The sequence below is a fragment of the Tribolium castaneum genome, chromosome 1 (assembly GCF_031307605.1).
Source record: "Tribolium castaneum strain GA2 chromosome 1, icTriCast1.1, whole genome shotgun sequence".
NCBI classification, from domain to species: Eukaryota; Metazoa; Arthropoda; class Insecta; order Coleoptera; family Tenebrionidae; genus Tribolium; species Tribolium castaneum.
The window spans coordinates 36,982,707-37,010,590 of record NC_087394.1 but is presented as its reverse complement, the minus strand read 5'-3'; the positions used below and the strand labels follow the sequence as shown (position 1 = coordinate 37,010,590).

The following is a 27,884-nucleotide window of genomic DNA, read 5'->3' as shown; positions in this document are numbered from 1 at the left end:
ACCGTTTTATAAAATTATTAATCGAAAAAGTTTTGATGGTTTTTGAGACTGGATAGGTAATTAAAAGCAGATTCTAACCGGTTTATTATTTTCTTGGTGGCATTTGTAGTTTTACCGAAAAAACAAATTTAAACTTTAAAAAAAGCGCATTTTTCTAGTTTTCAACAATAAACCAAAAGAAATTATCAGCAAACACAATCTTAATCAATTTTTAAAAATTTTGTCTCATATTCAAAGTCATCTGGCACTTGGTAGGGATCTACTGACGGATTTTCTAATTAATTTTGTAACGAATATTGAAAAAAAAATATTTTTTTTGCTAATTTATTTTCGAAAATAAGACGTTACAAGAAATGGTTAAAAACCTTTTGAAAAATTAAATTATTTGATTTTTTGAAATGCATCAATTGTAAACTGCAAAAATTATTAAAATGTGTTTTTTTAATCGTAGAATTAGATGCTGAACCAAACACGACCAGTTAAAATGCTCTACGACGTGTAGTTTTTAAGACATTCACTCATTTTTGACTGTTTTTTCGATTTTTTTTTTTTTAATTAAGTGAAATGTTTCGGAATCGACAATATCTTATGTAAAATCGTTCAGAGAAGTTGCTTTCGGACCAAAACAAACAGTAAAAAGTATAAATATGTTAGGGAAAACAATAAATCTTAAAAAAAAACAATTGGGTTGGTAAAGTGGTCTTAGCGACACCTTTGAAGCAATGTTCAAACTGACTCAAAATGACGATTGGGAACATAGATTGGGATGTTTTCAAAAAAATTATTGTTTAAACACTGTCACCATTAATAATCATTTTGAATGTGTTGTGCAAAATGATAATAAAATCATTATCAATTATAGGATCGCCTTTGTAGATTCCTGTAATTGGTAGTTTCGTCTAGCAACTTGACATAAAGATGTCAGCACTTGTGCCAAAGTTTTGTTGATAGTTTAGATTTCTTTAACAAGAATTATTATCTCATAATAATCGCAAATAATTAAAATATGATGAACACAATCGCTTGATAAAACAAGATAAAACACAAAAAACAACAACCCGTAAGGTAAGTCCTCCATTTGATTAACATCTCATCCATTGTCAAACCTAACCTAAAAAAGAGGGGATGACAGCTCGCTCATTATTTTTTCGTTTGACAGTCGAAATAATCATTTGCTGAAATTTTAAAGTAATGTGTGCGGTATCACGTTTCGTGTCCAAACACCACATAATCAGTGACTAAAAAAAGCCACCGGCGAAAATGTCCTTGACTCAGTGCCTGGAGGACGCAAACAACCAGTCCCTACTATGGAAGCAAATCTTCTCGGCCCTTTTCTACGGCATCGCCTCGTTTATGATCACCGTGGTCAACAAAACCGTCCTCACAACATACCAATTCCCCTCGTTTCAAGTGCTAGGAATTGGGCAAATGATTGCCACGATTTTAGTGCTCCTCATAGCGAAAAAATCCCGAGTTGTGACGTTCCCCAGTTTTGAGTTGAACACGTTCGGGAAGATTTTCCCGCTCCCGTTGATTTACATTGGGAATATGATTTTTGGACTGGGGGGCACCAAGCAGTTGAGTCTCCCGATGTTTACAGCGCTTCGCCGGTTCTCGATTTTATTGACAATGATCCTCGAGTTGTATATTCTGGGGATTAGGCCGAGTTTTAGTGTGCAATTTAGTGTCTACACCATGATTGTGGGGGCTGTGGTGGCGGCGAGTAACGACATTGCGTTCAACCTCCAGGGTTATATTTACGTTCTTTTGAACGATTTTTTCACCGCAACCAATGGGGTCTACATGAAGAAAAAACTCGATTCGAAAGAGTTGGGAAAATATGGACTCATGTTTTATAATTCGCTCTTTATGATAATCCCGGCGGTGTTTTTCGCGTTTTACACCGGCGATTTGGACTCGGCCTACAATTACAAGTATTGGAACGATGCTCTTTTCCTAACTCAGTTTTTTATGTCGTGTATTATGGGGTTTGTGCTTTCGTACAGTGTGGTGTTGTGTACTTATTACAATTCGGCATTGACAACTACGATTATCGGCTGTTTGAAAAACATCTGTGTTACTTATTTAGGAATGGTGATTGGGGGCGATTATATTTTCTCTTGGGTTAATTTCGTCGGAATTAATATCAGTGTTGTGGGAAGTTTGATCTACACTTATGTTACGTTTAAGAGGAAAGACGCCGCACCGACTTATGTGCCACTAGTTAATGAAAAAGCGACGAAACTCGACAATGTTGTATAGTATAAGATTTGTTAGGTTTTATTTTTATTACAGGGTTTAGAATGATAACAACTTGATATCACGCTATGACGATTTATTTTGTAGATTTGTGGTGTAAATTGTCTCTTGCCGAGAGTTGTCAAAATGTAAAGTTAGTGCCACACGTATTCAAGTGATACGTGGTCAATAAATATATTATTATGTCAAAACACGTGGCTCAAAAAGCTTTTAATTGGTTGGTTTTGACATCACTAATTGTCATTTTTGACAATTTTTTCTTTTACTTAGCTTTTTGTAGAAATAACAGTTTGTTATTTCATTTTTATAAAATGTTTCATCGTGCTAACTGATTAATTGTGGTTTCGTTGAAATCGTTAAATGTTCATTTCACTAAAAATATTTTTTTACAATCTATTAAAATGCTCATTTTATACTTTTATAAAGTAGATTTCGTAAGGAAGTGTAAACATTTTAACCATAATCATTTCACATAAAATGAGCTGTATTTTTAATTTTTTGAACGTTTTTTTTTTTGTCATTTCTTAAAATACCGGGTATATAGTTATACCCTGGGAGTATATACCCCCTGTATACTTACTCATTTTTTAGAAAATTTGCCATGCATTTTTTTTAATAATTATTATTTATACAGTAAAAACTATTGTTGTAGTTGTAGAAGTTTGGCCTTCGTATTAGTAGTTTGAAGGCCCTTTCGATTTAGATTTTTTTGGCTTTTGTAAATCTTATATAAAATGTAGCATTTTTGGGTAAAATAATAATATGTGGAAAAAATGTTTTTTGAAAAAAAATCATTAATTAATTTTTTATACTTAATTTATGAATAAAATGTTCGCACTTACTTGCGTGACATCCTGTAGATTAAATTTTATTTTTAGAATAATAGTTTAATCAAAGGAATGAATAAAATTTTATTGCAACATTTTATTCATTTATTCTTTAGATTGAACTATTAATAATAATATTGTTTTAATAACAATATTTTATGTAAAATGAACATTTTCACTATTAGGAATTGGAAAAAAAAGTGTGGTAGACGTGATTAAAAAAATTTTATTTACTCGGCTTCGCCTCGTTCGCCTAAATTATTTTTTGTGGCTAAAGTTTGCCTTTATTTACTTATACCATAAATATTATTGCATTAAAAGATTGGAACTTTGAAGTATTTTTCACGGTTAAAAAACTTTACTTTTGGAGTGTTTTGAATTGTAATAAGGAAAAGATTATTTTATTAAATAATGTTGCAACACTTGGTCACTTTGACATAATACAGTGGTTTTAAATTACGGATATATCCAGGTACAATATAAACAACTATATTATTGTGCATGTGGATAAAGTTACGTCTGACAGAACCATGCCTTCAAAGTATACATATTTCGTGTTTTTGAATTTATGTTAACAATGTTTACAAGAAAATAGAACATGTCAATATAATATAATTCTAATTTTCTAATTTTTTTTCTAAATTCAAGACATTTTTCAAAAACGCAATAGTGTTTATAAACATAGTTTTTAAATTAAATTATACAAAATTAGTGAATTTATTTAAATTCTAGTAATTTAGGTTCGTTGAGTCGGTGTTTTTCTATAGTTAAAGATTAAAATATTTAATAAATCAAAGTTTAGAAAAATTCTAAGAAAAAGTCTCACAATAGTACGAATTATTAAACAAAGTAACAAAAAAATAAACTTAAATTTTGCGTCACATGTGAAATTGAATTCATCGTAGTTTTCGAAATCTGTTGTAATGAGGTTTCACTGCAATAAAAAAATTGCATGTTCAGACTGAAAAAATAGAATAACGAATTTTATTTTCTAAATTCTAACAGATTAGAAATTTAATTGAAGGCATGGTATTTCGTATGGTTATTTTTTTTAAATAAACATTTGGTGATTCTGTTTACATTTACTAGACTGTACAATTTACATTTGCCAGTTGTTTCCATAACTTTTAGTTTTAATTTCAAAATATCACCTTGGATTAGTTAAAGCACATTTTATCTAAAAACTATTTTACGGTCTTGCGTCAGTAATTATTTATTTATTGCGCCTATAAATACCGATAGTGTGTTTAAAAGGACTCAAATTTAAGCTTCCGTTGACTGGAGACCCTATTATTTAGTGCCATCAATCGTGTACTGATTATTTAGTTACGACTAGTTTAAATTTATTATAAAATATTACCAAAGTTTTATCTCATTAATAACACAATGTACCAAATTCCGTTGCAATGTCGATAATCCTGTGATTTTAATGTCGATAATATTATAATAAATAGACACAATTTATTTTAATTGTCTCGTTTCATTGTGGGCCCTTGATCAATTCCAGATGCTCCGATTGCGTAACAATTTGAAATTAAGTCGCCAAATAAGCACGAATTTTGATAAATTCGAAAGCGATTTTCACAAAAATCACATTCCGATCAATGACTTTCAACGGGGACTTCTCGCTATGGGATCGGCTTTGATGTCATTAGTCGATCCATTTCGGCATGACATGATCGCCTGTTTGGGAGAGACTGCAGGTAATTTTAATTACCTCGTATTTAACACACTTAAGTAATTGTTAGGAATGTCCGCCATCACTTACATGAAGCAAAAAATGGAGAGTTCACCAGAAGGCGCCGAAATTCTCAAATCACGTCCGAGGATCAACTCAAAAACTGTCGATTTAAACAAATTAAGGACATTTCCTGAGGGAACCCTCGGTCGTGTTTATGTTAAATGGCTCGATGATAATGTATTAATTATTTTAGGGTGTTTTTATTTTTTCGGTGAGATTTGTTTGTAGAATGTTACGCCCGATTCACGTATGGCTGTTCAATTTGTCGATGACATTGATTGTGCGTACGTTTTGCAACGCTATAGAGAAGCGCATGATTTATTTCATGCCGTTTTGGAAATGCCCACAAATATGTTAGGTGAGAGAAGTGAATTAATGCTTAGGTCATCAAAATTCGATGATTACATCGCAATCAGACACGAAGGTTGTTTATGCGAATAACTGAGATAAATAATAATTACATAGTTGGTTTTGTTGCTTCTGACACGTGTCTTTTTTCCATTAATTTGGCATTTTTCTATTCTCAGTGGTAGAATTAAACTTGCTTAAGATAAGATAAGACAATTATTACAAATGTGAGTCCACAAAAATAATTCTGTTTAAGTAGATTCTGACTAAATTAGTTTTATGCCAGATTCTTAATTAAAAAAAAACTGAAAACTTTAACTAAAACAAATAGAAAATCGTTAAAGTAGATAATGTGTCATCTGCTGCAGAATTGGGAAAGTCAATGAATTATTAACGAATTCCAAAATTAAATTTACTGCTAATTTCGAAAAAAACTGGAAAAACTAAATAGAATGTTGTAAAATTATTAACAGAAATGTATTACTTTCCATGAATTGATGGTTTTAATATTTAACAGAGAATTATAGAAACTTTTTATCAAAAAAAATTTGAGAATTTGTCAAAACATTGTAGAAATACAGGTAAATTAGGTCTGAATTTTTTTATTAATTTAGGAAACTTTTTAGTGACTTACTAAATTAATTAGAAGTATTTTGCCAAAACAGGGCAGAAAATCGAATGCACTATTTTTGTTTATTTAGGAACATTTTTCAGTGAAAGTGACTTTTTCCAAAACAAAAATATTTTTACAAAAAATCATAAAATTAACTATAAAATGTGTTTTTTGAGCTGGTTTTAATTGATTTAGAAAGTTTTTTGACGAGAATTTCCTTTGAATCCGAAAGACTTTGTCGAACAAAAGTAAAAAATTGCAAGATTAACACATTACTCTCTAAAAATTTAAGACAATTTCTGACGCAAAATTTGTAAATAAAATGCGTTGCTTTTTTTGGCGAGAAATTCACTAATTTCTAAAGGTTTTGTTGAAACAATGCAGAAGATATTTGCATAATTATCGCTAAATTAAGTTAATTAAAATTAACGATAAATTTACAAAATCTGAAGGTCTAAAGTGTTGCTCGGAATTTGGGAGCATTTTTGGGTGACTTGACGTTGTGGAATTTTATATATATATTTTTTTGAACTCAGTGCCCCAAAAATAGCAGAAATTAAACTTTCATTATTGTGTAAAGTAGAGTTATTATCTATGGCAGAATTATCCTTTTTCAGATAAGATATTTTAAGATAAAATAAAGAACATTTATTATGAATATGACCATTCAAAAACACTTCTGTTTAAGTAGATTAGAACAGATTAAATTATGAGTTGAATTAACTCTAATCTAGGAATTTTTTAAATTACGAGATTTTTGGCATTTTCCAGCTTTAGATTTTTCAATTTAAATTATTAAAAAAAATACAAAAAAAAATAGTTAGGGTTCAAATAAAATTAATTATAGGTGAAGTAACTGTTAAATGGTACGAAGCGATTCAAACAAGGCTTCCAATGTGCATTGGAGCGGCTATTTTTGGCCCAATTCGACTAAAACCAAAGTGAGTAATTTTTTAAAATAATTTTTGTCAACACATTATTTTAGGCATCGCAACTTGTATAAAAAGTATTATCTTCCATGGGCAATTGAAACAGCAAATAGTAGTAATTTTTTGCTAAATACATTTTTTGAAAAACGGTGGGAACAACCATTGGCTGAATTACACCAAGAATTAAACATCAAACCGTTTATTTTACCACAAACTAGGAGTTAATTATTTATTTGCGTTGAATAATAGTTGTGTAGTTTATTAATAAATGATTATCCTTGCTTATGACGTTATTATATTTACCTCGAATTCTTTGATGCTTAATAATTTACGGAAATCGTGAGTGGGTTTGCGCATGTGCGACTTAAATCATAGCTTAAGCACAAGTTTAATGCACTCTCCCTTCCATTTAATTTTGACAGTTTGCTGTGTTGTCAAATAACCTAAATGTGTCATTTTGAAAAGGAAAAAAGTCATTATTATGTCATTTTCGGGCTTTAGCGAAGATGATATTCGCAAATTAACTAAAGCTCCAGATGTTAATAAGCCACAGAAAGGTATAAACTAATCACAATTACTGTAATTTGGTTAATTAATTTTAATTGAAGGTTCTCACAAAACTGCCTTAAAGAAAGTAACTTTTAAACCAAATAACACAAACACAACTCGAACTAAAACAATCCTCAGTAATATAACCAATAACTTGCCTCAAGAAACCCCCGAAAATGCTAAACTAAGTGTACAAAATAGTGTAGTGCCAGATCCAGAGCCAAAAATTCCAGAAGTGAAAAGTGAGCGAAAATTTAAGGATTTGGACGAATTTGAAGCACGTCAGAAACTCATCGAGGAACAAAACCGCAAACGCAAAGAACTTTTGGCTAAAGCTCTAGCTGATAGGACTCGCCAAACGCAGGAAGAAGCACAAAGATTGAACGAGATTCAGGAGGAGTTTAAAAAATTGGACGATTTGTTATCATGTGACGTGAAAATACTGCGTAAACAGATTGAAGCCGCCAGTGTTGAGTACATGGAGTGCCAGTAGGTCGTTAAAGTGTTTTTTAGGTGATTTGTTATTTTACTTTTCGATAGGAAAAAATATAACAGGATTGAAAAGGAATTCCTGGAGGCTAAGCTTCTCCTTCATCAGAAACAGGAGAAGAAGGAAATGTTGACTGAACATTTGTGCACAATTATCGAGAAAAATGAGGAGAGGAAAGCCGAGAAGTTGAACGAATTGTTGAGTAAATTGGAGTTGAGGGCGACAGAAGGGAGTGTTACGCAAAATGGCAATTGATGTAGGATTAAGTGACTAATATTTATGTAATAAATTACGCCAATTAAATACACGTTAAAACTGTTTTTCACTCCGTGTTTTATTTCCTCAAATGCAATTTATCCCTTTGTTTGCACTGCACTAGAAATATTGTTAATAATTTCATTATACAGGGTGTCTCACCTAAAACTTTGGAGCCCGATATCTCAGATATTTGTTAACGGATTTTTATCAAATTTAAAATGCAGATGTTTTAAGAGGTAATTAAATTAATCGTCAATAAAAATGCTCTAAGAAAAAACACTTATGTGAAAGACGTCTGTTTTGCAAGAAAAATGAAAAACAAACTCTTAAACGCGGATACAGATGGCAGATGTTTCATTTCCTTATCATATTTTTTGAGTGGATAAAATAACACTTTAACCGCAACGGAAGATAAAATGTTTTAAATTTATTTCATTCAATTAAATTTACAAACTCCAAAGAATTTGGAAAATTAGGGTTAACAATAAATTTTTATCTTAAACTTGAAGTACTGCCACAGAAAAAAAAATTCATAATTAAATGAAACTGTATTAAAAATTATGTATTTTTGAGTTTTGTTGTCTAATTTTAAATACGAAAATTTGATTTCAACCCAAGTTAAATTTTAATTTTGAGTACAATATGATCTTAGGATTATTAATTTTTCAGTTGAGTTTTGCATAATCAGTAGATTCTAAATTTAAAAACTACCCAATTTCCATCACAATGGTTTTTATGGAAATGAACCGAATGTAGGAGGCTATTATTATTATTATTATTATAATTTATTAAAAAGTTTCTTTACTTTTGATGTGTCTAACTTTTTTCATTTTTAAAAATTTGTGCAATTTTACGACAGAATAACGATTATAGAAAGAATTGAATTTACTGGGTAACTGCAGATTTATTCTATTCCACAGGGTGATTCAAAAATATCGGACAATTTCTCAGGTGCTGATAAAGAACATCAAACTGAATAAAAAATTCTTATGGTAAAAAACTATTTGAGCCTTTTTTACGAGATATAACTTTTCAAACTTCAATTTTTATGTTAAGTTTTTGGCGTTTCAGATCATATTTTTTTCTTTAGTTGGCGGAAACGACAGTTTTTGCATCATTAAACAAATACCTGTTTAAAAAATAAACAACTAATGTTTTAAAAAGTTGCAAATTTGACATCAGAGGAAACAAAAGAGCAAAAACCAATACCGTTGCTAAGGAAAACAAACGAAAAAATATATCAAAATTAAATTGCTTGAAAAAATCCGACTTCATTTTTGTGCTTAACTGACCGAGAGTTTGTCTGCCACCCTGTATAATGAATTAGTGACTATTAATTACTTAAAACTGTACTGCTTGAACACACTGTATATTTGAAAAGAATGCTATTTATTCAAATTACTTTGTAGATTATTTTACGGTTTTTGTTATTTCCGATATTTATGTATTTTTTTTTCTTAAATTTTGAATGGTAATAAAACGCTTGTAAGTTTTCCTTAATAATTTTATTAAAAAACTAATCATTGGTACAAAGGTATCGACCTAAGTATATTTACATAAACCATCAAAGTGGAAAATTATCCCTATCTTTGTCAAACATTATAAATTACAATAAATACTAGTATATACAATGTTAGAAACCTATATGGCAGTAAAAAAGCATACGAATAAATAATAAAAATATATATACACGACATATTATCTGAAAAAGTGTGCGCTTAACCTAACAATTCGAATGAACTAGTCTTTTCTTTGGTAAATACTGGCAAAAAAACTCGAACAAAAATTTCAGTCTTCCCAATCCACTAAAAATACAATTATAGCATGGCATACACTGGTTAACATTGATAAACATTTGGAAAAAATTCAACAGTTCTCTCTTTGCTTCACCTTCATCTCGCTCTTCGACACCGCTATCCACTCGTTCCTCGAACTATCAAACCAGGTCAGACCCAGGTTGTATCTCCCGTTTAAATTGGCATGCTGGCAGTGGGAGAACCACCAACCCCCCTCATAATTACTCGCACAGTGGGTATTGGAAATATCACGATCGTTATCAATCGTCGAAAATTCCATATGGTTTTGGTAATCAAGTGCATCACTCGCATTCCCACTGTAGCCACCCACCACAAGCTTGAACCCCATGCTGTAGTCCCCCACGTTGAACTCCTCGTACTCGGCTTGCCAGTACTTCCCGTAGATGTCCTTCATGTTGATTTGCAACCTGGTGCAGTTTTTCTGGGTGAGGTAGTGCAAGTTCCTGTTACCCAGCCAGTGCTCGCCTGTGGCAGAGCCGAACCCGTTGGAGTAGTCGTTCCAGTTGCGGTTGAAATCCACCGAACCGTCGTAGCGTTTCTGGATGGTGGTCCAGCCGTTGGTGCAATAAGCCAGGATCGGTTCACCATCTCCTGGTGAAATCAAATAGACTCCACTAGGTCCAGAAACCGCGCCACAATCGTGTGGTAACTTATTGACGATGCTCTTGTACTCGTTTTCGAACGATTTCAGTTCCTGCACCAGGTGGATGGTGGACTTGGTCTGGTTGGTGTCGAGTGTCGACGACTCGGTCTGGAATGAATGTTTAATTAATATTTTTGCGAGAGATAGATAAAGCACAATAACTCGTGTCTCATCATATTCACATGGGAAGTGCAAACGTACACAAAGGAGAGAGTTTAATTGAAAATTTAATGAAATGTCAACTAAAATGCTAGGATAAAGCTTTACGAATCAAATCTTTGGTTGGCAAAGTTGAATACATTGAATAGATGATAGTGTTGTTATTACACGTAAACAGGGAAAATACGCTTTGTTACGTCGGAAGTTGGGAAAGAATTAAAAGTAAAAAATGTTGCGTCAGTGTTGGCTTTTAGTCAAAAATTTTATTCCACTGTGTGTGTGTGCCATCATAATGAAAACAAATTATTTCGGTGTTATTGATTTGAATTTTATTTACACATAAACAAAACAAATTATTCATTTCGTTTTGTGATTTTTACTTGTTTTCGAACCAATTTGGATAATTGATTTAGTGGAGTTTTCCTAAATCTAATTTTATCAAACAGTTAATTTTCATAGAAATCCGCACAGGAATTTAAACTATGATTTTTTTTTAACTTACTTAACATTAATTAGAAAACCAAATTAGAATTGTTACTCAACTCTCTACCTTCAATTTTATGCTTAATGTAAATTAAGAAATTCTTTGTTAAACAGTTTCGTATCTCATCTAAATGTATTCACAGAGCCAAACAAAATTCATTCTTTGGAAAACATTGGATCGAAAGAAAATACTGTTTTATAATTCAATTTAAAATTAATTGTAATTTTTGCTCAATTTTTAATTTAATTCTTGAATTTGTTTACAATTTCTCAATTAATAATGTTCAAGTTTAAACGTTTCGTTACTACAGGGTGAGTCTGTTAAAAGTATGTTTTTACTGTTTATCATCATTTGTCATTTTTTTTCTGTACACGTGAATTTTGTCATGTTTTTTTTGTAGTTTATTTTTTATGTCACTAGCTCTGAAAAATAATTAAGTAAAAATTTAAATAACCGTAGGTAAATTTGGTGCTAGCAACAATTTTATTAACATTTTGACTCTATGTTTAATTTCATTGATGTTTTAATTAATAAGGAGTCCTAGAAAAATTCTAAAAAAATTCACTTGCACAGAGAAAAATATTAAGTATTTAATAGCAAACGCTGAATTTAAAAATTATTCGTTTTTGAAATATCAATAAAAAATACTTTTAGATGACTAACCCTGTAGAACTAAGTAAAACTTATTTTCGGAAGTTATTATTGGATTTACATTAATTTTTAATTTTTCGCTTAGGAGTTGAGCTACATATTTGTTGTTATTTAATTGAAATTAATTGTGGGTTTTACTGTTTTAATTAACATTTAGAAATTAGTTATGTTCCAATTATTGTTAATTATTTTAAGCTGCGTTAATTGGGCTATAATACTGAAATTAATATGTTTTTCTAATTCTGAAATATAAATTCAGTAATTATTACCTAATCATATTTTATGATCTTTGAATTAATTAAATTTCAAGTTTTAATTCAAATTACAAACGGTTTTTTTACTTCATTTCTTTATCTACTTGCTAATAACAATAAAAGTTTTAAAATGAAATTAAAAATAAAATAAATCATAAAATAAATAAATTATAGGCAATTACGCTACCTTTTGTTCTTGCTTTATGTTCTAATAAGGGCAATTTTGTTTTATATTTATATTTTTTATAAATAACTAACACGTAATTAAGCTTTTAGTCAGCAAAAACTCAATCATTGAGCAAAATTTCATAAAAAGTGACTCAAAAATAAATGACATTATTTTTGCAAGTCTTGAGGATTTAGACCAAAAAATCAAGATTTTTTTTCTGTTTTTAGTGAACTATAACGAAAAAGTCACCAAATTTGATCGAAGTTCTGAGAATGAAAACTTGTTTTTAGACCAAAAATCAAGTTTTTTTTAAGAAAAAATCACCCTTTATCCGATAGGCGAGCACAGAAAGATAAAGCCTTTTGTCTAAAATTATCACATTATCAACAAGTTTTTTTTCGACCTTTTTGCTAAAAATCACGTTATTACTCAAAAATGATAAGATCGCTTGTTTGGGAGAATTTATTTGATAGCGGCTCATAATAAAGATATGTATTTTGTGCCGTTCCTGTTGGTTTAGTTATTTCATGGAAATCAGTGGAATTTGGACTAATTAATTATTTTGTCATTGCAGACATTAAATCAATCGCAAATTAAAATTTATTTGCACTTGATTATCCAGTAAACTAGCTCAAAATTAATTTGTTAGTTAAATTTAGAAGCAATAAATGACAATAACCCGAAGAATTATAATCATAAAAAATTGCAAGAAAACTTTGTTTTGCAAATGCCGCTTTAGCCCAGTTCATTCCGACTCGTCTAATGCGATTTGTGTAAAGATAATCTCTCCCAGCTTAATTCATGCTAATTCGTACTATTTAATTAGAACTTTGTCTTTGCTGCAAGTTTAAAACCAATTTAATTGTTATTCAAATTCTCTCGTGTTATTTTTCGCTTACTTTTGCACTATTCATTGATTTGAAAAGCCACGTCATTATTTTTCCCCGCGTAAAAAACCTAATTAAAAATTAAACCCAACCCCGCTATCTAAATAAACCCGCGCTCTCACCTTCAAAATATGATCGTGCAACTTGGCCGTCTGCATGGAAGCCGCTTTGGTCAAACTCTCAAGCTGCTCCTCGACTTTCCGCACTCGTTTTCGCTCCGTGTCGGCTTTATCTTGCAAATTGGACACACTCACCCCGATGGCTTTAACCGACTGTCTCGTATTTGTTTGATCTTCCCTTAACAAAGAAATCTGCGAAACGGCATCGCCGATTTGAATTTCCAATTTCGAGATCTCTTTGCGGAAGTCAGGCAGACCCACATCGACCTTATTCTCGATACTTTCGACGTTTTCCAACAACTCCAACATGGACAAGTGTAATTTATCGAAATTCGACATTTGTTTAGTCAAATTGGCGATGCTTTCGCTGTTTTTCAACAAGCGACGGCCGAACTCATCCCGGCCGACTTCCTGGACGCGCTCCCGGTTGATGTAGTCCTGGATTTCGTTGCCGTTGATCCTTTCGTCCTTATTCTCGACGTATTTCTGCAATAGGTCTAATTCCTCCTCCACTTTCAAGAAGCGCGTTTTCAGACGTTCATTCTCGCGATGGAGGAGTTTTGACGTCTTCTCCAGGTCGAGGACGTGTTTTTTGAGGAGTCTTTGATGGCGTGATGGGTGGGTTTGGTCCGGAGATTCAAAGTCCATTGTTGGTTTTTTCTCGTTCAAAATTTGCCAATTGTGATTCCATTCCAATTGGGCGGCTTTCAACTGCAACAATAGAGACATATTATACGCTGACGCATTCCTGACCTGACATAAGGGCCCAGTTTAGGGCGCTATTGAGTTATCGAGGAATGCGAAACACAAAACGCCTCTTAGGACGATGAATTATTCACCACCGGAAAGTGGAACACAATCGGAGTGGAATTTTTTTCCTAATTATACTTTTTGGCAATAACTTCGATAAAAACCAGTCTTAGTAACATACAGTTGTATTGTTTTAAATATGAATCATAGCTGGCTATGACATTTTCGAAAAGCTTATATTTTTTTACTGAAAACAATATAAATACAGTTTGATATTTTTATATACTTTTGATAAAATATATTTAAAATATTTGAAAGTAGTTGGCCATGGGAAAATTATTTCACAAAAAATGAGTGAATAATCTAGAAATTTTGTGAACGGTTATTAAAATAAAAAATAAGCTATGTTAAAGATATATTTAATTGAACAAATATACGATCGCCGCAGATTTTAATTACATAAAAAAATATGCAAAAAATTGAAAACCATGTGTCACTACGATTTGATGACACTTTTTTATGACAGTGAAATGCAATGCTTACTATAAATGGCTTACTATAAAGAAAAATCGGAATGTTATGTTTTTTTTTAATATTTAAAATGAATGTATTACGCAAATAGACAGAAAAAAATATGCTTTTCAAAAATATCACAGCCGTCTATGATTCCTATTTAAAAAAGTACAACTTTATGTTATTACAGCTAAACGAAAGGTTCAAAAAAATTCTGATAACATTATTAAATTCTCTGTAAAAATTGCTTAAAAATGTCTTTGTTTCAAATATGTATTTTCTATAATAAGGAAGATATGGATTTTTTAAAATTTCGCTAAAATGTCAACTTTTGTTTATAAGTCGAAAACAAATGACGATAGCGGGATGCGGTTTTGACCAAAATTATTTTCTCAAAAAGCGGACCCGAGAATGTATCACACGTTTTTTTCTCTAAACCTCTTATTAGTTTCTTAGTACAATTTTAAAAAATCATCATAAATACTTGATTGTTATGGAAAATTTTCTGTTGAATGTGATAATTTTCTGTAAATTGAAGATTGGAAATTGTGCGATTAGGAGTAAAGGGATACTTTCTGTGTATAAATAATTCAGCTGAGCCACCAGATTTACTTGTGATAATTGAAAAGCGTTATAAATGAATTTGAAATTGACAATGTTTTGATTCTTGGTGTTTTGCGGTGGAAATTGTTTAGAAATTTATACGATCCCAGCGAGTCTCATTTTGAGTTGGACCAATTCTACCGTCCCTTAATTGACATTAATTTAAAATTTATTGTTGCCAACCAAACGTTGAAAAAAGCAATTTGTAGTGTGTTCTTTGGGGCTTACAAAATAAATTAAATTCCGATACCACTTAAATTCTTTCTCCCTCCTTTCCTCATTACAAAGTTAATTTAGCAAAATTATAATCACGTAGTTGCCTTAATGTCCCTCTTCAGAACCGTCTTTAAAACTTAATTCCCTTTAGTACCTTGTTTCCCACACTGTGCTGTGATGTAATCAAAACGGGCAAAGTGTACGAAAAAGCCCTCTAATAAAAGTGTCGCCTTTTATTGGTCCGGTGGTGCTTTTTCCACGTGAAAATGATTAAAGTGGGTCGTTTCTGGATGAAGTGACGATTATGTCTATTGTCGGAGACTGCGGTAACCATCTGGATCGTTATTTCGAAATTCCAACAGGTGCTGCTGGCGGAAAGAAAACGCAATTTCTTGACTAATCTTATTAAAATTTAACGCAGTTAATGAACTTTTGAACCGTTTTTTGCGACGTTAATTATTCACCGATACTTTTAAATTCACGTGTAAGCAAGGAGAAAAAAGTTGGGTGTTTAAATATGCATTGTGGTTGTTTCGTAATAAGAACGACGAATTTACGATTAAAATTTTAACTTGGGGGCTAAAACTTGGATTCTTGTAATTAGACGATACTGTAAAAACGGCTCGTTTTGTTCTATTTTCTCCACCCGTTAATGGTATTTCGAGTAGATAATGCTCTGCTATTTTCATACGAAACGTGCAATCGATATTTGGTGTAAAACACGACAATCACATCGACCCGACAATTCCAAACATGACAAAAATCATGAAAAGCCGCAGCGTTTTAATTTAAATGATCCAACAATGTAAAAGTTGAATTTTGAGCCGAAAGATCGTATCGTCTGACCTCCTTTCATCTAAAACGCTACGAGGGAGTTATTAAAGAGCCACCCCATTCTTTACGATGAATGCGATATCATTTCGTATTAATTCGCAACCACATTCCTGCTTTGAATAGCGAGCGGCTCGTCCAGTGAGGGCAATAGCCCGAAAAAAATCGTGGTCACTTTATTGAATTCGAACGATTTTCCCATGAGTTTGGGACGGGAGAGTGATTGTTCCGGTGAGAAAAAGAAACAAATTACCCCTCAGTCGATGGAATGTGGGGTTATTATCTGGAAAGGTCACAAAGGTCACCACTAAATAAAATTGAATGAATTCGCGGTTGCACGCCAGTAAATATTTTATGGTAATTGCGAACGCTGCGTAAAAAAGACGGTAAAATACAGGCGATGGGCCGTTTTGGCTGTTTATAGCACTTTTGATTGCGGGAATAAACAACGCAGTGATTTAATTTTTATTAAGAGGAGGCAGCTTTTCTACCTGCGGTTTGAATCCAATCAAAGTGGGTCAAGGGTAGATGACATACGTTGTCAAAAGCCGTCATTTTAAAATTTTGGCATTTCAAAAATTTAAACATTAAACGACTCGGCCGCGCCTCGGCTTGCTATACTTATTATTGTTCTTATAATTATTATAAGAAATAATAAATTGTATTAAAGAAAAAGACAAATATCAGAAATATTTCTCGAAATATTAGTTTTAACCGTAAAATTTAACCAATTTTTGCAGAAGCGAAGCTAATTACAAGGGTTTTCAACTGTAAAAAGTTAGTAAACCAGGAATCATTCTTTAAGGCCTTAATGAATTTTTTGTTTTTTTTTAATATTATCACTAAACAAACTTAATTTTTTTATTTTCCTGATTTTTGTAGGAAACAAAAATTGTTATAAAGGCTCTCTTCTGTAAAAAATAGTAAACCAGCAATCACTTTAGGCCCTAATTATTTTTTTTTCAAAATGTCTTGACTGAAAAAACATATTTTTTTAAATTCATCACGTGAATCGTTTTTTTTTTCGGCTGTTAAAAAATAGTGGACCGACAATCACTGATCTTATAAGAGATTTTTTATTCAAAAATAGTTTTCACAATTCTCAGAATTGTGTCGTCTGTCTTCCTTTATTGCATTCCAAATTTGGATGGAAATATTCCGGGAAAAGCCTCAATACCCAATCCGTATCGTCCTCAAACTTCCAACCAAGTAAAATACTCGTGTCAAGGTGATGTATCATTTCCTGCGATTTATTCAAAAGCATGGCATCATTTTTCTTGCCACCTTTGACAGGTACACTATCCACAAAAGTACAATCATTCGTGAAAAAAATTCCGCTTTCGCGTGTACTTAATAATAATTCTCTCGCTGGAAATTAATTAGAAGCCATCTCGTATTCGACCTAAATAAGATATATCCCGGGCTTTAAAGCCAAACTCGGGGCGTTAATTGGTCGATGTTAAGCTAATACTTAGTGGTAGTCTCTTATGAATATTCGATGGAGGAGAGAAAGGCGACGGATTATCCATCCCGTGGCAGGTGTTTTTTGGATGCGCTCCAGCGTGTGGCCGATATTCAACATGCTTCACCTGCCATTTTCGACCAATGAACAGCCGCCAGACGAAAATACCAACCTAACCGGGTCATTTTATTGTTATCAAATGAACGTGAATTCCGACAGACAACGGTTACGCAAGCGCCGAATTTCCGAAATTTTCATTTTTCTAAAACGCATTCTCGGCTGTTCGTTCACCGCACATTTACATAAAGACTAGTTAAAATCGATGTAATAACCATTATACAGGAATTTGACGCCCAAATCGAATTAGAAGCAACTGGTTTTCAGCCAAATCTTGTGCTCTCCATTTAATTTATTTAAATTATTTGACAAAAATCCAGCTTGTTTTTAAAAAGATTGTTCAAATCGAATAAATGTTCTCTTGACTTTTCGTAAAATATCAACAACTGTTGTCGGAAACAAAAGAGGATAGCGGGATGCTGTTTTGATTAAAATTATTTTCTCAAAAAACGGACCCTAGAATTTTTTTTAAACCTCTTAGTTTCGGACATATAAAATGCACCACCCTGTACATACAATAACAGAACTAAGAGCACTTTGTACTCCAAAGTTTGCAACTTTGTTCTTACAAATATTATTCCACCATCATCAATAAAATTCAGTATTACCAACTTGAACAACCATCCGGTAGAAGTCTGCAACAGCCTACTTTTAAATTTTTGAGAAAAATGTAATTTTCTATAAAGTAAAAGTTGGAAGAAGTTTGAGTTAGGTATAAATAATGACTTTCCTGTGAATAATTTTAACGAAATTAAAAGTACAAAAAAGGAACGTGAGATAAATAAAGTGTAATTAGTTGCAAGTTTTGCGAATTTGGATCAGATATAAGTTTGCCGGTTTTCATTTCATCGACTTTCGACATTCCCTAATTGAAGATGAGCGAAATCCGTGCCCTTTTAGTTAATTAAAGCATTGCAAAGGCTCCCAGTAGCGGAATAAATTTTGCACCTTTCGCTCTATATTAACCCGGTCCCGTAATAAATCTTCGTCGTAATCCGAATAAATCTCGATTATGCCAAAAGCTGTAACGTGTTAATATTCGTGTTGATTACAAAGCAATCGTCACATCGCACTCCAATAAATCACACGGTATATTCCCGATCCGTAAATATTTATTTATCTTAATACCGGTCCGTTTGCGAGCGTAATTCTCCAATAACCAACCGTCTCCCGGAGCTTGCTTTCATTACATTCGCTTCGATTTAAATCAAGGTGTTCCACGTACCTTTTGTACCATAAATAATTGCGTAAAGACGACAGATGTTGAGTGTGTTTGCGAGTTTTTAGCCGGACCAACATGCGGGTAATAATTCTCGCAATTTTTAATTAACGACTGCGGGTAGGTGCACCTGCAAAATCGCGCTTTTTTGCGATCTTATCGCACACATTACCATAAAAATTCACACGATTCTAATTGAGTTTTCCGAGAGGAAAACGTCACGTCTCGAGAAATCGCGCCTCGAAATCAAGCGAGCGGATGTGAACATTTCGCAAAAATGTGCGATTCTTTGTGTCTCGTCCGAAATATTTGTGCAAAAAATTAATTGAAAGCAAAGTTTTGCTGTTGAAGCAAAAACAGCCCTCGACTAGTTTTCGGGGTTACAAAGGCTTGGAAAGTTCGCCCAAGAACTAGCACGAATCGAATTGCTCGAAACTTCAAACGAAAGATGGAATTTAGGAACAACTTCCAATTAATATCGACGACCAACTTGGGCTAGACGCTCAGAACGCGACTCAACTTTTATTTTGCAAATGATTTATTATTCTCCAAATATACTTAAATTTTTGCCAATTATACAACTTTTTTCTTTGGGAATTTGCACAAAGGTTTATCGGCATCACAGTTTTCGAAGAAAAGCTGAAATAAAATCATTATTAAAGTGGCAATAACGTTATTAATTCATTGCATGGATTTATTCAACTTTAATGTTAAATATAGCAATTATTCTCATTACTTCTTTTTTTAATAAACATTTTTTTTTCAACCACTGAACAACTGAAAATAAAAATATCAATTGATTAAATCAGATGCCATACAGTGAGTTCATTTCTTAGGTAACTCAGCCTAGAAATGAACTGAAAAAGTTTTACAGAAAAAAAACAAGTTTTTTACAAAACATATTTTGTTTTATTTGCTTAATTAGACAATTTAAGAATTAACTCAAAAATTACTTAAAAGTGGTTACGTGATTTTGCGTGGTATAAGTAGAAATTAAAAATTTAATTGAATTTTTTCCGTGCTGCTTAATTAGGGTAATAACAAGCATCCGCCAATTACCTTTTGACGAAAATTTTGCGGAACAAATAATTTTTTTCTTCCGGTTTGCTCAACCTGCAATTTTCCCAATCAAACTATTCAATTTTCATCATTATCTCGAGTTTTAACGATGCTATTTTCACGGATTATGCCAGAAGTGACCTAATAAGCTGCAAAAGTTTGCAATCGATCAGAAATTCTGAGGGAAAATTAAACGTTTCCAAGTTTTAATCCCCGGACTTGAAATAAACGAAGCAATTTGTTTTTTAATTGTGCTGCCCTGAGAAAAATTAATTGTACTTTTCAATTTGCTAGAAATTCACTTGAAAAATCCTGAAATAGAGAGAAGCGATCAATTATTGTTTTTATTATAAAATGCATCGAGTCTCGTATTTCACTAATCCCATTATAAAATTGTTAGGCGAGTCACGGCACAGTTTCGATTTTTGCAAATGTTGGCGTTTCGACGACGCTTTGAAGTTTTATTTCGAAACGTAAGCAAGATATATTCAAATATGTTTCAACAAAGAAGCTCCACTCTCCATATATGATAATTTTCGACGGTCTATTTGATTTTATTTGCTCTTTTCACGTGGAAAATTAATGTTTGAAATGTACAAAATTTCCCCGGGCGATGCAATGAAATTAGTTAAGTTGATGTAATTTTATCTAGCGGTGTTATTAGAACGGCAATATTTTATTTCGGTTTTTGCAGACAAACACAATTTGCCTTTGTGCGAATTTGCACACAAATAAAATTAATTGCACACACTGCAACATATTTAGCAAAAATTTAATTTCCTCAAATTTCTCTCTAGTTTAAAAAATTACGATTTATTCCCCCTTTGTAGATTTTACAAAAAAACACATTAGGGCCAGCCTATAGACAACTTTGTTAAAATTTAATTCGTTGTTAAAGCCAACAACGCGAATGGACCAATCAAATTGCTTCATTTGGTCAGGTGATCATTAATCGCGCAGTTAATTGGGTATTAACTGATCACATGACCAAATTGGACCAATTTGATTGGTCATTCGCGTTGTTAACTTTTAACAACCAATTAAAATTTAATGAAGCCTTTAGGATACAACAAGTTATTTCTTATGCTACGAGTCTGGATTTATATATAAAAATGATATTGACATGGAAAAGTTATAATAAAAGTAGTAAAAGAAAAAAGATGGCGGTGTCAAAAACTGAATAAAAAATTGTCAAAATGTCAACACAACCCTCTCGTGTAAAAGTGTGGTGCGACGGCTGCTACGACCTGGTGCACTTCGGCCACGCCAATTCGCTGCGCCAGGCCAAACTCCTGGGGGACCACCTCGTGGTAGGCGTCCACAGCGATGCGGACATCACCCGCCACAAGGGTCCCCCAGTTTACACCTTCGACGAGCGTTGTAAACTCATTTCGGCCATTCGTTGGGTGGACCAGGTGGTGGAGGGCTCGCCCTACGTCACCTCTCTGAAGACGCTCGATCAGTACGAGTGTGATTTTTGCTGTCACGGTGACGATATCACGCTCACGGCCGATGGAAGCGACACGTACAAGGAAATTAAATTGGAGGGCCGGTACAGAGAGGTTCAACGCACTCCGGGGATTTCCACCACGGGGCTAGTGGCCCGTATTTTGGGGAAGGCGTCCAGGTCTCCATGGACCGGGTCGAGCTTCCAGCTCAGCACGCGAAAAATCGTGGAATTCTCTGGAGGTGAAGCGAGGAAAGTTGGCGATAAAGTGGTTTATGTGTGCGGTGGGTTTGATTTGTTCCACGTGGGGCATGTGCAGTTTTTGGAGAAGGTGGCCGAGTTGGGGGATTATGTCATCGTGGGGTTGTATTCTGATGAGGTTGTGAGGGGGTACAAGGGGGCGGATTACCCCGTTATGAGGATGCATGAGAGGTTATTGGGCGTATTGGCGTGTAAATACGTCTCGGAAGTGGTGATAGATGCGCCGTTTCACGTTACGGAAGATTTGGTAAATAATTTTCTAATTGATGTGGTGGTGAGTGGAAGTCTCGGCACTGGGGAGGAGGGGGTGGAGGACCCCTTCAAGTACCCCAAGCAAGTCGGTATTTTCCTGCAAGTTAATTCCGAGAGCGATGTCACCACCGAAACTATAATCGAGAGGATCCGAAGAAATAAATTCCAATACGAGGAGCGGAACGAGAGGAAGGAGCAGAAAGAAATCGATTTGATTAACGACAAACACTCGTGAATTTTACATTTTTACGAATTTTATTTATAGCTAACTAGTTTATACATTTTACATTTGTGTTTTAACTCTTCAATATAAATTTTAACGAAGCAAGTTTTTACGGGGAGAAAAGTTCACTCGAGTGGAATATATGAGGGTTGAGGATATGTTAGTAAACTGTTACGATCGGTTAAGATCAAAGAAATGGCGCGGAGGCTTTGATAAAGCTTGTCCACAGTGAATTCACAAACAGGGACAAAAACGAACAAATCTGGGTTAGGTGCTGAGAGTAACAGAAGAATTCTCGGAATATTTTAATAACTTGATGATTCAACGTGGCTGGAATAACTAATTATTGTGTTTAGAAAATGATATTTCCTCCTACACGAATCCGAAATGAAATTAATTAAATAAGTCCCTTTCAGAGGCGCCGAAATAAAAATGTGCAATTCGTAATTAATTTTTTTCCATTAGTGAGTTGATTAAAGAAGGCAAAATTAAAACTTCTCGACAATTGACTCGCGCGCGCTATTCACTAGAGTCGACTTGAATATTTCATTAAATTTAAAAACAATAGTTGCATTTAGAGAAGAATAATTAATTAATTTCTCGTGCCGTAATTGTATTATTAATTTATTGATTGTTAAAGTTGAACGCTGGAGGGCTTTCGCCCCTATTTCGTATCTCGCTAATTATGATAATAATTCATCAGGGATGTAAAGTGTTTTTGCATTAAGGTATAAAGGCAACTCGGCATAAATGAAAATATTTGCAATTTTATGTTGTTTCTCTGTCCTTACATTTCCAATTATTGATTTAGATTTATTTTAAACAAGATATTTATGAAAAATATTCTTAGTTCTGATTACAGAGAAATTTTTTGTTTTCTATTAAAAAACTTAACTCAAATTAAATAACTCATAAGCTAAAAATCGTAGAGCAAAACGGTTTGTTTCAGCGTATTCTACGTTTAATTGGACGTATTATAGGTACAGAGTTTTGCAAAATTAAATTTTTTAAAAATTTTTGTCTAAAATTATACAGCCTGTTAGGTTTAGATGGCCACCCTGTATGGTCTTGGTCATTTCACAAAAACATTTTTTTAACTGACTGTAGCAAAGTTTTATGGCGTTTTCTATGCTTTTAGAACCCTCTAGAATTCTTAAAAAAAGTATGCTACAGGTTCGGATTCTAAAATTTTTCCTTTTTTTAAAAAACATTTTTTTTAATGCAAAGCCGCACAAATGTGGCAGCTCTGGCAATATTTGCGCGTTTGTTGTTTTCCCCGTTTCAAACATGAAATATCACAGTGGTAAACACTTGTCCGCAGAATAAACAGCATCCAATTAGTAATTTTTTTCGCAATTCACTCACCTGATTTTTATTTTTTGCGCACATGACGGCCGTCGCCTTTGCATGTTCTTTGAGCGATGTCAATTCCTCCCTCATTGCCATTAAATCCGCCTCATACTTGGCATTCTTCTTCTTTGCCATCTCGAGTTCCTGGTTGAGATTGGAGACGTCGCTTTTTAATAAACTAAGCTCGGTGTCGACTTGTTCGTGATTTTGGAGGATTACGGTCGAATTGAGAGTGTTTTGAACTTCGGAGAGTTCGGTTTTTAATTCCGCCATCGCATTGGACAACCATTTCACCGTCAAGTGGTCGTTTTTTTCCTGCCGGGAATGAGGAGGCCCTTGAAAGCTTCCAGACTGGATTTGATCCATTTCGCTCCTGGAAACAAACAAAGCGAACATTTTTTCAAAAAGCAATTATCGAGTAGCTTGCGCGATCAATGTCAAATAAATTACGGTTGAGTTCAAAGCGCTTTGCGAAATTATAATTAGTTTCATTTCGGTTAAAATGCTGGTGATTAGGAACGTAAACCAGGCCAAAATCAAACTTTTAGGAATTTTGGGAATTTTTAACGGAATTTATCTCATTTGGAAGCCGTACATCAGCCAGTTGCGAAGACGGAAAACCTAAAAATCCAATAAAGTGATGGTCCAAGTTATCCCGAGTTTTTCTCCTCGTGCATTGCGTAACTATTATAATAAACTCGATCTCAGAAGTGAAATTAAGTTAAATTAAGTGTGTAAAGTTCGGGTGTGTATAAGCGCCAAAGTTTCGCAGGCGACGCTTAATCCCGGTTAAAATCTGGTTAGAATTTACTTAATCTTGACAATAATTGAATGGAACTGAATTTTTGTCAATCTCGACAGTTATTATAAAGCCATTTTCCAGATGAAATACTCCAGCTCTTGTTATGTTTTTCCGAGTTACAGCCTCGCCGGTTTCATAAACTAAATTTATTATAAAGCTCGGAGAGCTTCCCATTGATCTTTCTAGTTCAAGCTTTAATGTACACCACAATAAACTAAAATTTCAAACGCCACACAAAACAAGCTAAGCGCTTCATAGAAAAATTTCCAAAACGACAAGAAAAAATGTTTTAGTTAAAATACTACAGATTATTTGTTCTGATTTTATAAAAACATCTCCAAGCAGCTTTCAATATTTACTCTTCAGTATATCGAAAAACTATGATTTTTATTTGTTTCAAATGCTCATTTCTTTTAGATTAAAGGTAAAGGTTTCTTCAAGAGTTTTCTCTTGAATTTTTGAAGAAAATTTTTAATTCTCCACTGTATTGAAGGATTGAAGCATTCCGATGTCCAAATCGTCATTTCAGTAATAACATTTTTATTATTTTATTATCTTTTAATATAAGAGAAGAAGGTTTTACATCATTTTAAAGAAAATTTATGTTAAAAACTAAAAAAAAAACAGAGAAACCTATTTCTATACAAATAATGAAGAAAATGTTAATTCAGCTACAGAAAATTATTGTCGAAAGCAATAAGTAGGTTCAATACCTTTTTTTATTATCATTCAATATGTCAAAAATGTTTGTAAAGGATTTATACTCTTTGTTTTCTTAAAATTAATTTTTTTGAAGAAACTTTTCAAAAACGGAAAAATAATAAATTGAGACCTTAAAAAAATTAAAAAACTTTTTACTATTTTACTCTTCATTGTATTTAAAAAAACAAAATATTCTAAAATCTGTTGAATAAATTAAAAAATATTGCAGTTATGGTAAAATTGTTATGATCGGTTTATAGAAAGCTCTATTAAAATTTAATACGTTGTTGAAAGTTAACAACGCGAATGGACCAACAAAATTGCTTCAATTTGGTCAGATGATCAGTCCCGCGTTTAATTGGGGACTAACTGATCACGTGACTAAAATGAACCAATTTGATTGGTCCATTCGCGTTGCTGATTTTTAACAACGTATTATATTTGAATGAAGCTTTCTATAAACCGGCCCAAAATGTTTTGATTCAATTTTTGTATTTTATTGATTCTTCTTAACATTTGAAAAAAAATAGGTTCACCTACAGACTTTATCTTGTTTAATTTGTTGAAATGTGAAGATTCTGCTTTACTTTTTTACTTTTAGAGAAAAAAATAAGATTATTATTTTGTTATTTTCTTCTTCAAGATTAAAAAAAATCTTTAAATCAGGGGAATTTCCGAAATTTTTATTTTCCAGTGCCTACTTAAAACGAGCTATTTTGGTTAGTAGCCTGTATAAAAAAATATAATAAAACGAAGCACTTCAACGTCATTTAATGATGAAATGAGACTTATTGATAGTTGCTGGAAAATGGCAAAAACACTAGAAAACAGCAGTGAGACATTTTCTACTTCTAAAATTGTTTTTCTTTTTGAATTGTTACTTTATAATAAATAATACGGAGATAATCTACAATCGCTGTGTTAAAAAAATCGTTTTTTTTTAACACAATTTTACCTTTTGGCAATGCTTTTTTATTAATAAAATCTTTAGACTTGTAGGTACTTTTGATGGATGTTTTGTTGGCAAGCTCTTTCGTTTTTCTTTGAGAGTAAACTTGCAGTTATTATAGTCTTTGGGGAGTGTCCTCTGGCCGCGTTAGCGCGTCTCCAAATCAAAACTTTTCTCAAAATTGTCATCTGGCCTCGCGCCTCCACCAATTTCGCTTGAGGACGAGAGTTGTCGGAATTGAATTTGCCAAAGTTTTTCTACCGTTATGAAGTCGCTCGTACGTGCTTGTGATTTTGGCCTTTTATTACGTTGCGTGTTGCCTACCTATTACTCGCTTTTAATAAAACAAAATTAATCTCGTAATTCGGATCTAAATGACGGCGATTGACGCTATGCGTGTCGAGTATCTTATTTTACCCTAAACACAAATACACTTTTCCATTAAAGAATATTAGGTAGCCGACAGATAACAAAAGCGACTCGAACAAATAAAACTTTCACGAGCTCCAACGAAATTACAATTTTTCTTTGAAATGAAACAGTCAACTGATTGATGATGCCATTCGTTCTCTTTTTGTGTTAACCAACCGAAGCCGCCTTATATTTGAATTTTTGCACACACGATTTATCGCATTTTTAAAGTTTTAAACAAGTTTGGAAAAAATCTCAAGGCTCGCTCTGTGTTTAAATTTTTCCGGACAGATTCCGGAGAGAAACAATTTAACACGAGTTCCTGCTATTTTTCACTGACGAGGGGCGAAAGAAAATTGTGTTTACTTTTCATTAGATGTTTTCGTAAGGATAATAAATAAGTTTGTGTTTAGCAAAAGTACAAAAACAGCCAGAGGCCGTTCGAAAAATTCCCAAGCTCAAAAGCACCGCTCGAAACCCATTTATTTTTCAAGTTTTAAATTTTCATTTAACTTGGAGATTTTAAGCTCCATACTAGGAAAAAAATTGAATTTTCAAATGTCGATACTCAAAAAATTGGAGTTCGATCCCTGACCTGGCCATGTTTTTTTTGTTATTATCTAAAGTATATAAAAATAAGCTGTTGGAAAATGTCATAGCCAACTATAATTCCCATTTAATAAAATACAACTCTGTAAAAATATGTCTTTTTTTAAATTTTGCTAAAATGTGGACATGCGTTTGACGATTTTAACCAAAATTATTTTGTCAAAATAGTAAAATAGTTTTTAAAATAGTATATGTGATGCGACACTCGTCTCTGGCTCGTACCGTGTACCCACCTCAGCCTCCTAAGCTCCTCTCTAACATCCCCAATTTCCGGACTTTGTAGCATCCTCTTCCGCATGTTATCCTCGATGCTTGCTAGATCCTCTCTTCGTCTATCCAGAAGCGTCGTCACTTGTTTGGTGAGCACGCGCATTTGTTCCTCCAGGTCACTAGATCCACCACATGCTGCCGTCGATAGCACTAATAACACCCACAACCGACGCATCTTTGCTTCCTTCAGCTGGACTGAAATGCGAACTGAAGCTCCAAAGGATACCAAAAACGGTTTTATACACGTCTGGGGGCGCAAGCGCTGCGACCGCCAGGTGTTCCACGATTGTTGCTCGTTTTCAGTGTATATGTGCTTCTGATACATGGAATGAGGGCTTTTTTTTCTCTTCTTGGCTCGTTTTACCTACCTGTGGCGTTCGGAGGGTGGCCGCAAGGAGCTCGATATTGAGAGCCACTTTTCACCTGCTTAGCAGATGGTGCATTGCAGGCGACCATTAGAAACCAACGAACAAAAGGGGTTTTGGCGGAAAAAATATTATTGTCTAGAGGGGGCAACGACAGGTTGTTGTGAAAAGAAAAAATCGTAATTTGAACAATTTAAGTCCTTGAGAAAGCTTTTTTTTGTCTCATCTATTATGGTTATAATGACTCGGAAAAGAATTTATTTAAATAATCTAACT

The 27,884-nt window shown here is 33.2% G+C and overlaps 4 protein-coding genes across 4 annotated transcripts; 3 read left to right on the top strand and 1 right to left on the bottom strand.

Moving 5' to 3' along the window:
- Window positions 1–892: 892 nt before the first annotated feature.
- Window positions 893–6,998, top strand: LOC661199 (ubiquinone biosynthesis protein COQ4 homolog, mitochondrial). Its single transcript, XM_015977503.2, has 7 exons — window positions 893–1,065; window positions 1,160–1,577; window positions 4,638–4,789; window positions 4,835–5,004; window positions 5,056–5,185; window positions 6,636–6,729; window positions 6,774–6,998. Exons 2-7 carry the CDS (start codon window positions 1,261–1,263, stop codon window positions 6,940–6,942), a joined length of 1,032 nt encoding a protein of 343 aa, XP_015832989.1. The 5' UTR covers window positions 893–1,065; window positions 1,160–1,260; the 3' UTR covers window positions 6,943–6,998.
- A 115-nt stretch (window positions 6,999–7,113) lies between these two features.
- On the top strand, window positions 7,114–8,081 carry Gorab (Golgin, RAB6 interacting). Its single transcript, XM_967425.5, has 3 exons — window positions 7,114–7,274; window positions 7,326–7,755; window positions 7,807–8,081. The coding sequence occupies exons 1-3, from the start codon at window positions 7,199–7,201 to the stop codon at window positions 8,009–8,011; spliced, it is 711 nt and encodes a 236-aa protein (XP_972518.2). The 5' UTR covers window positions 7,114–7,198; the 3' UTR covers window positions 8,012–8,081.
- Window positions 8,082–9,504: 1,423 nt separating this feature from the next.
- On the bottom strand, window positions 9,505–27,463 carry sca (scabrous). Its single transcript, XM_967478.4, has 4 exons — window positions 27,207–27,463; window positions 23,516–23,873; window positions 13,201–13,908; window positions 9,505–10,582 (listed from the first exon to the last, which is right to left on the bottom strand). The coding sequence occupies exons 1-4, from the start codon at window positions 27,416–27,418 to the stop codon at window positions 9,881–9,883; spliced, it is 1,980 nt and encodes a 659-aa protein (XP_972571.4). The 5' UTR covers window positions 27,419–27,463; the 3' UTR covers window positions 9,505–9,880.
- On the top strand, window positions 21,118–22,251 carry LOC661364 (ethanolamine-phosphate cytidylyltransferase). The gene has a single exon (XM_967525.4). The coding sequence runs from the start codon at window positions 21,164–21,166 to the stop codon at window positions 22,160–22,162; it is 999 nt and encodes a 332-aa protein (XP_972618.1). The 5' UTR covers window positions 21,118–21,163; the 3' UTR covers window positions 22,163–22,251.
- Window positions 27,464–27,884: the final 421 nt, after the last annotated feature.

Excerpts from the sequence above, each read along its gene's own strand:
- sca (XM_967478.4), bottom strand. The coding sequence starts at position 27,418 with ATGCGTCGGTTGTGGGTGTTATTAGTGCTATCGACGGCAGCATGTGGT. Across the intron at positions 23,874-27,206 it reads GAGGAGCTTAGGAGGCTGAG|GAGCGAAATGGATCAAATCC; the intron begins GTGGGTACACGG and ends GTTTGTTTCCAG. Across the intron at positions 13,909-23,515 it reads GCGCAAAAAATAAAAATCAG|TTGAAAGCCGCCCAATTGGA; the intron begins GTGAGTGAATTG and ends CTATTGTTGCAG.
- LOC661199 (XM_015977503.2), top strand. The coding sequence starts at position 1,261 with ATGTCCTTGACTCAGTGCCTGGAGGACGCAAACAACCAGTCCCTACTA. Across the intron at positions 4,790-4,834 it reads CTGTTTGGGAGAGACTGCAG|GAATGTCCGCCATCACTTAC; the intron begins GTAATTTTAATT and ends AGTAATTGTTAG. Across the intron at positions 6,730-6,773 it reads CCAATTCGACTAAAACCAAA|GCATCGCAACTTGTATAAAA; the intron begins GTGAGTAATTTT and ends ACATTATTTTAG.
- LOC661364 (XM_967525.4), top strand. The coding sequence starts at position 21,164 with ATGTCAACACAACCCTCTCGTGTAAAAGTGTGGTGCGACGGCTGCTAC.
- Gorab (XM_967425.5), top strand. The coding sequence starts at position 7,199 with ATGTCATTTTCGGGCTTTAGCGAAGATGATATTCGCAAATTAACTAAA. Across the intron at positions 7,275-7,325 it reads TGTTAATAAGCCACAGAAAG|GTTCTCACAAAACTGCCTTA; the intron begins GTATAAACTAAT and ends TTTTAATTGAAG. Across the intron at positions 7,756-7,806 it reads GTTGAGTACATGGAGTGCCA|GAAAAAATATAACAGGATTG; the intron begins GTAGGTCGTTAA and ends ACTTTTCGATAG.